The 8,655-nt window shown below is 51.6% G+C and overlaps 1 protein-coding gene across 1 annotated transcript in view; it reads right to left on the bottom strand.

The window, feature by feature from the left end:
• The window catches only part of Meltf (melanotransferrin), a 21,155-nt gene that overhangs the window by 9,855 nt on the left and 2,645 nt on the right, over positions 1-8,655 (bottom strand). The window contains exons 3-6 of the mRNA XM_005344825.2: positions 7,788-7,887; positions 5,503-5,685; positions 4,472-4,628; positions 3,267-3,334 (exon numbers count right to left, since the gene is read on the bottom strand). Coding sequence (XP_005344882.1) covers positions 3,267-3,334; positions 4,472-4,628; positions 5,503-5,685; positions 7,788-7,887 — 508 coding nt within the window. The remainder of the gene's footprint in view (positions 1-3,266; positions 3,335-4,471; positions 4,629-5,502; positions 5,686-7,787; positions 7,888-8,655) is intronic.

The raw sequence follows: 8,655 nt of genomic DNA, 5'->3' as shown, positions 1-8,655 counted from the left end.
GATGCCTGTGCTGTACCTGTGAGCTGACTGATATCTGCGCTGTACCTGTGAGCTGACCGATGCTTGTGCTGTACCTGTGAGCTGACCGATGTCTGCGCTGTACCTGTGAGCTGACTGATGTCTGCGCTGGGACCTGAACTCTGCTGGAAGAGCAGCAAGGCCTCAACGGCTGAGCCATCTCTGTTCCCAATTTCACACCTTCTTTTTCTTTATTTCTTTATTTCTTTTTTTTTATTTTTTTATTTATTTTTTGGGTTTTTTTGAGACAGGGTTTCTCTGTGTAGCTCTGTGAGCCTCTCCTAGAACTCCCCCTATAGACCAGGCTGGTCTCAAACTCAGAGATCCGCCTGACTTAGCTTCCCAAGTGCTGGGATTAAAAGGGTGCGCCACCACCACCTGGCTTCACACATTTCTAAACAGAAAAGCAGTATTTATCTGAGATTGGCAATCAATACCAAGCAGGAGTATTATGAAGAGTCATGTTGAGGACTAGAACCAAACCACAGTGGGTCTTACCTAGTGATCCTCCTATAACCGCTAAACCCGGGGTTCTCAACCTTCCTAGCGCCGCCACCCTTTAGTGCAGTTCCTCATGCTGTGGTGGCCCCCCTTCCCCCAACAACCATAAAACCACTTTCGGTGGTACTTCCTAACTGCAATTTTGCTACTGTTATGAATTGTAAGATAAGTCTCTGATATTTCTGGTGGTCTTAGTTTACCCTTTAAAAAGAGCCATTCCACCCCCAAAGGGGTGGCAACCCCAAAAGAGCCAATGCTCTAAACTTGAACAAGGGGACTCTGTCAGGAAGTGAGAAGGCAAAGGTTACCTGTGGGGTCATGAGCACTCTCTCACAGCTAGAAACCCAACCACTCAAGCCGCGGGCACAACCAGCAAGGCCTTTCCATACCCACACGGGCACTTAGAGAACCCTCACCATCACACAGGGCACGTCCAATGCGTTTCCCCATCCCAGCCTCTCTCCACTTAAAGCTGCTGAAAACCTTTCAGAATCATTTGTCAAAGAGTCAAGCATGCCTTTTAGGCCTCTTGCTTCTCAGCTTCAGGGACAAAATCCTATGAACTCACCACTCTAGAAATGTTGATTCTACTGGTTTTGCTCTTTTCCTTCCTTCCTTCCTTCCTTCCTTCCTTCCTTCCTTCCTTCCTTCCTTCCTTCCTTCCTTCCTTCCTTCCTTCTTTCCTGTGGTGTGTGTGTGTGTGTGAAGACAGGATCTCTCTGTGTATCCCTGGCTGTCCTGAAATTTGCTATGTAGACCAGTCTGACTTGATCTCACAGAGATCTGCCTGCCTCTACCTCCCGAGTGTGGGGATTAAAGGCGTGTATCACTGTATCTGGCTCACAAAGATGTTTCTTAACTACTTTAGAAACCATTAGGACTGGAGAGATGGCTCAGAGGTTAAGAGCATTGCCTGCTCTTCCAAAGGCTCTGAGTTCAATTCCCAGCAACCACATGGTGGCTCACAACCTGTAATGTGGTCAGGTGTCCTCTTCTGGCCTGCAGGCATACACAGACAGAATATTGTATACATAATAAATAAATCAATAATAAAGAAACCATTAGGTTACTACTCAAACTTTAAAAAGAAACAAAAGAAAACAACAATCACACACACAAACAAAACAACAACAAAATAATCAGGGGCTGGAGAGATGGCTCAGGATTTAAGAGCACTGGCTGCTCTTCCAGAGGACCTAGGTTTGATTCCCAGCACCTACATGACAGCTCACAACTGTAAATCCAGCTCTAGGACTTCTGATGATCTCCTCTGGCTTCCTTGGGCACTGGGTGTGCAAGTAATGTACAAACATACATTCAGACCAAATACTCATGCATACATAAAACTAAAAAAAAAAAAGAGAAAGAAAAAATAAAATGCTGATTCAAACTCAACACAGTGCTATTGTTTGCCCCCCTTCCAAGTTCTCCCTTGCTAACCCATCTTGGGGACCATCAAGGACGGTTCATCTAATGGTCCTGCCCTTTACTGCAGACAGCTAGATAGCTAGCTGCCCACCACTGAATTTGGTTTATGTCTGCCTTCATGAAGTTTAGACTACATGATGGATCCACCGGCTTAAGGCACAACAATTAGCCCCAAAGGACAGGTATTGAAGCCACTCCCAGAAGCCATAGGTTATCAGATGAAAATCCAAGTGCCGAGGTGGGGCTGCCTCCCTATGAGCTGCATCAAAGGACCGTGCCTGGATAGTTAATTTTGTAAGACTGTTCTGGTTTTAAGACAGCTCTTTTGTGCCTTAAGACCTCATTAACCCCCTCTCCCCAAACCCAAACAACAATAACAAAAACAAGAAACAAAGAGAATAAGGCTCACACACCCTGGACCAGACAAAAGTCAGGAGTGGCCGCTGGGGGGGAGGCAGGCTGGGGGGGAGGCTAGGGATGGGGAGAGTGGGAACACAAGGGTTTGCTTCAGTCCACAGTGGAACTGTGGTACTTAAAAAAATCTTACTGGGGGGCTGGAGAGATGGCTCAGAGGGTAAGGGCACTAGCTGCTCTTCCAGAGGTCCCGAGTTCGATTCCCAGCAACCACATGGTGGCTCACAACCATCTGTAATGTAATGAGACCCAGTGCCTTCCTTGCCAGCAGTACATTGTATGCTTAATAAATAAATCTTTAAGAAAATCTTACTGCATATAATTTCTACTTCAGTTTAGAGAGGGAAAAAACTCTTACTGATATTCAGGTAAATTCAAATTAAAAGATAGTTCCAGCCATATCTGTAATCTTAGCACTTATGGTAATCCTCCTGCCTCAGACATCCAAGTGCTGGGATTATAGGCATTCACCACTGCGTTTGGCTGGAGGTTCCAAACTTCAACTACTACAAAGTTCAAAACAAATTTAAACCAATCCATCCCAGCAACCCATCTTCAGCAAGACTGTCCAGGGGCAGACTGGTCTTCTCCAGGTCACAGGCACACAGGGGACATCAGGAACGGACAGGGCAGCCCACAGTGTCTGGTGCAGGGTTAGTAGACTTAAGTGGTCACGGAGAGAACCCAGCGCCACGCTCAGAGCAGAGCCTCGCTCCACCCACCCTTGCCGCACCAAGCAGCTGGAATGTCGCTGGTGAGACCCCTCTGTGGCCTTCTGCAGACATGAAGCTAAGGTCTGAAGACATGGGGCTTACCCAGAGTGCCCCGGGAGACTCAGAGCAGCACTGAACCAGATTGCTAGGATCTAGGGCCAACCTGGGCAGCTCCGCCTGATCCCTACTCACCGTCCGTGTTCTCCAGCACCGTGCTATGCTTCACAAAGGCCACATCCCCTGCTCCTTCTGCCAGGCACCTGTGTAGGAAAAACCAGGAGCCTGGGTGAAGCCCTGCTTCGTCCATTCAATGCCACCCCGCTTCTACCCTGGAAGTTTGACCAGGGCTTCAGGGGATGACCCTAGGAGGTATGTATTTTACAGTTCTTCAGTTCTGGGGGCCCGCCCCCAGACTGTTGATGGCGTGGTTTTGCCACGCTGTGGACCCTTTTTTAGCTCCATCATAGGTCGGGTGGGCCAATAAGGTAGGCAGGGTGGGGCTTCTTTGAGCTTGCGTGTTCTCTCTCTCTCTCTCTCTCTCTCTCCCTCTCCTTTCAAGACAGGGTTTCCTTGTGTAGCCCTGGTTGTCCTGGAACTTACTTTGTAGGCCAGGCTAGGCTGGCCTTGAACTCACAGAGATCCATTTGTCTCTGCCTCCCTAGTACTGGGATTAAAAGCGTGCAGCACTATGCCAGGCTGTGAGTGGCCCCTTACAGTCAGTGTGGGGCCTGCGCTGCCTTCCTTGGCCTGCCATCTGAAGCCTAGACATCCAGTATATTTTGAAGATGACTCTCCTCTGACACAGGGGACTGGACGAAGAGGCCTTTCATGTCGTAACCAAACGTCCCAAGTGGAAAGGATCGTGACTTTCATATTCTCCCAAATCGGAGGCAGATTGGCCAGAAAATAAGGAGACTGAGCTGGGTGCCGGGGAGGTACCAGACTACTGAGGTCTGTGAGGGACATGGGGAGGTAGTAGGGATGTACAAATTGTTCACCCGGCCACCAATAATAGGGTGCCAGGTGGGGACATGAAGGACTGATTGCTGCAGGAGCTGGGAATTCTCATGCAAGACATGGGACTAGACATGAGCCCTTAGACTCTCTCTTGGGTCATGGCAGGCTGAAGTGCCGGTCAGGACCAGCATAGGGAAAGGCCCTCCCTGACATCAGCGGCCTGAGCTGGCTTTTTCCATTTTCCTTGATCAGAGCCCTCCCTTTTCTAAGCACACCAAACATGTTGACTTTGTGAGCAAACCCGCCCTGGCATCTTCCGGTTTCGTGTTTATTATAAATCGGGAAGAGGTCTGCACAAAGGGCTCTTTGAGGCCCGGCAGACCACAGGTCACTTCCCTGCATCCCTTAGCTCTCCCGCTGCACCCTGCCGCGTCCCTCACCGGAAAGCCCCGCTGTAGTCATAGTATCTCTCCAGGGGGCTCTTGTCACACACGTTGTGCCCAGAGGGGTCGCCACGGCACAGACGACAGAGGGACTCAGAGTAGCTGGTTTCTCCTGCTCCAGGGACGCAGCTGCCCCCGAAATAGTCGCCAACGGCTGTCGGGAAGAGCAAAGAGAGGTCACCGACCCCACCTTTCGGCTTCAAGTGAAGAAACGTTAACTGGATCACACTAGTACTCCCAGACTGGGCCCTTGGACCCGGGTGGGGCTGTCGCTGTGGCTGGAAGGTAGAATGTTGTCTATGAATGTCTTCACAGGACAGCCAAGTGTAAACTGGGTTCTGTTCTCACTGCAGAGTTTTCAGATCAGCGACCAGCAATTTTACCCAAAAGGAGAAAGTAGTGAAGAGACTTGGCTTGTCGTGGGGTCTGACCTACCTGCTGACCTGCATAGTTTTTGTGGGGTTTTCTTTTCTTTCTTCTCTTTTTTTCTTCCTTCCTTCCTTCCTTCCTTCCCTCCTTCCTTCCTTTCTTGCTTTCTTTCTTTCACACTAGACTGGTAGACCACCCATACATACTTGGCCACCCTCAGAGACTGTGGCCCTAAGATATCCCAGGTTGTCAATTATACCATGGCTGAGTCCACAAGCCACTTGGGAGCTTATGGGTGACATCAGCAACTTGTCTAGGGGGCTTGGGACACATCTAGACAGAGGCCACCCTCAGCAGCCTACACGAGGCCAAACTCTTCTTGGTTGTCTTCCTACAACTATGGTTGGGTTCTAGGCCGGGCTGTATTACATGGGAAGGGGCAATGGGCTCTGTAGGAGCCAACCAGCCGGAAACTCAAAAGGAGGCCACCAGGGTGAGCCAGCAGAGTGGAGGGGTGACGCCCTGACTGTAGTCAGGGAAGGCTCTCCTAGAGGTGGGGCTTTGTAGGTTCCAAGGGGGCGTGGGGTGAGAGCCATGCATGGACAGAGTGAGAGAGGAGGGGCTGACTGGAGACTTCAAGCTGCCCCCCCAGCCCTCACCTTTGAGCACATCACAGCCCATCACTGAGAGGTGGCCGCTCTCCACTAGGTAGCCAACAGGCACGTTCCAGCCCACAGTCCGGTTGATGCCTGTGTGGCAGGACTTGATGCCCTTCAGGGTGTTGATGGTCACGTTGGAATTCCTCCTGACCACGGCCACGGCGTAATAGGAGGTCCCAGCATCTAGAAAGGGAGAAAGACGGAGTAAGAACAGCAAGGGAGAGGGACACAGGCGACTCCAGGAAAAGCTGTGGAAGACGGTATCCAACACACGTGTGTGCGTGTGCATGCACATGTGTGCATTCAGTGTGCACGCGCCTGGTCAGTGTGTGTGCACGTGCATGCGTGCATGTAGAGGTGAATACATGGATGTGTGCTTGGTTCTCTGTCATTGAGAGAGCTGGTGAGAGCGCATCTTACCACAAGTTTTCCCCTCCGGCCCCCGCCGCACCCCTCCTCTGCCTTGTGAACAAGACACGTACAGGGACAGTGATTCATTCAACTGTTCCCATTTTCCTTCTCGAGCCATCTGGCCATTGCTGGGTCTCCACAACTCGAGTCAGAAGAGCCTCCGCTTTCTGAGAGTGGAAACCCTCAGGAGAGCTTGCAGGTTTGAAGTCGGTTATAGAGAGAAGACAGCTGAGGGAACAGGCTCGGGTCCTCCGAGTGGTGGGGATGGGAATGGGGGTGGAGAGACACAGGGAGCTAGTGATGTGGCCCCAAGTCACTCAGATCTCTGGGTATGTGGGCTCTGCAGCTCCACAAGACTCCTGGGCCCATTGTAGAGAAGTCTATTCAGAAGAGACACACAGCCGGGCGGTGGTGGCGCACGCCTTTAATCCCAGCACTCGGGAGGCAGAGGCAGGCGGATCTCTGTGAGTTCGAGGCCAGCCTGGTCTACAAGAGCTAGTTCCAGGACAGGAACCAAAAATCTATGGAGAAACCCTGTCTCGAAAATCAAAAAAAAAAAAAAAAAAAAAAAAAAAAAGAGAGAGACACATAATCCTCTACAGGGACCGAAGACCAGGCCAGTTATATACACCTTCTCCCTTCCTCCCCCTGACCCCCATCACACACACACACACACACACACACACACACACACACACACACACTGTGGTCATGGATGACCAGAGCATGGTTGGGTTTGGAAAAAACTAAGCAGCTGTTTCTTGCCATCCGGTGCTGCTTCTCTTATAAGTTTCTGGAGCCATCCAGAACTCTCCCTCCAGCCCATCATTGGAGCCTTGCCCCATCAGCCTCCCTTTAGCCTCCTCTGCAGGCTTCCTGGTACCTCTTTCTCTTGCCCTGTGGGGCACTGGGCTTTGGGGTGCATGCCGGCTAACTGACCCTTGCTGGTGAAGCAGGGCTTCTCCTCACTGTTCCACTCCCAACCAAGTCCCGTGGGTGCCCAGTGGGGTACTGAGTTAGCCAGAGGAAGAGCTGTGCCGGTGACCCGTGAGCCAGGGCGGTTGGTGGCCTTCGAGGAAAGGCTGCCTGTGCTGGACTGTGACCTGTGTCGTGAGACTGTCACTAATTCAATTAGTAGCCAACTGGGCTTTCTCTGGCTAGTGCAGAGACTTGGATGAGGCCCCATTCAGAGGTTGGCAAGGCAGAGGCGCAAGGCCTTAGGGAAGGCTCATGGTGAGCACCAGAGCTTGGGGACCCTTCACAGGTCCTTGGCAAAGATGCGAGGAGGGCCTGGGAGCTCATGAGAGGGTATGACTGTTGCCTTGCCAGCAATAGAGGCTGGGCATTGGCCAAGCTGTGAGAGACACACAGAACATGTCAGGTAGAAGGAGATTGGCATGGGCCATGTGACGGGACGACAATCTGCCCCAGGTGTGGCATGTTTCTGGGTCTGCTGGGCTCTGCAGCTCTCACCCCTCCTGTCCCCATCCCACACCAGATGCCTCTGATGGGGCACTGAATTATGTGTATATATGGGCACCCTGGTGACCAGGCACCTGCACATTGGATTCCACCTAGTTCTGCCCCAGGCACGCGGCTGCCCCTCAGTAAAAGCCCAGTGGGCAAAAGTTGGGGTTTTGCTGTCGGGCCACCCTGGAAGAAGAGCAGACTCGGTCAGCTATTGCATCCCTGGCTCTCCCTCCTAAAGGTTTCAAGAGAGAACTAGGAAATTCTCAGAAGGGCTTTTTGCCTGGACCCCCAGAAGTATTCTGGGGACACTGCTGGTGACCAGCCGGGGGCTTAAAGGTCACATGGTCAGACTGGCCCTGACTTCTGTGTGGGATCTTTGTCTCTCCCCGCACCATGCCCCTTACCTTGGTCATACACTTCACCCACCACTGGCTTCAGGCCGTGCTCCTTCCCAGCCTCATAAATGGCTCCTCCATCCAAGGTGATGGCATCAGCTTCTTGGTCCTGATGGCAGACGGAAGGTCAGCCAGCCCAGCTGTGGGTCCACTTAGCCAGAACTCGGTGACACCCACAGAGCCCCTCAAGAAGCATGGAGACCTCCAAAGCCTTCATCTGACCCAGGAACCTTATCTTATCTTGGCCCCACCCCGAGGGCCCAGGACTCAACCTGACTTTATTACATTTGCTCTTTACAAATATTAGTTATGAATTTTACAGGATCATAACAGACAGGCACAGTGAAACACCGGGGATGCAAGGAGGAGCTGCAGGGAAAGAATCTCTTCATTGTGAGGTTCTGAGCCTCCTGCCCCGGTCCACAGCCAGGCTTTCCCTTCAAGAGAGTTCATGCCGGACCGAGGCTGAGAGGAGCTGTCCTTCAGTGTCGCTGCCTTCTGCCCTCAAAGGGTTGGCTCCATTGGCTGGTTAGTTCTCAGAGGCCTCTTGGGGGCCAGACTGCAATGGAGCCCCAGGCAGTACCTGTCCTATGGTGACTTACCTTTCTAGTCCTATCATGCCTTTGAGAAGGGCCGGTGCCAGTTTACTGGGTCTCCCATCACCCAGACTTGCCTTCCCATCTCACATTCTCAGGGCCCTAGGTTGGGGGTTTTTTCTCTAGGAAACTTACAAGCCTCATTCTGGAAAACTCTGTGGCAGTGAGTAGTCTCCATGGGTCATGAAGCCATTGTGTTAGCTACAGTTCCCCCTCCCCCGAATTTGACACAAGCTACAGTTATCTGAGAAGAAGAAAACTCAGTTGAGAAAATGCCTTCA

The sequence above is a fragment of the Microtus ochrogaster genome, chromosome 2 (assembly GCF_000317375.1).
Source record: "Microtus ochrogaster isolate Prairie Vole_2 chromosome 2, MicOch1.0, whole genome shotgun sequence".
Classification (NCBI taxonomy): Eukaryota; Metazoa; Chordata; class Mammalia; order Rodentia; family Cricetidae; genus Microtus; species Microtus ochrogaster.
This window is presented reverse-complemented; position numbering and strand designations above follow the sequence as displayed.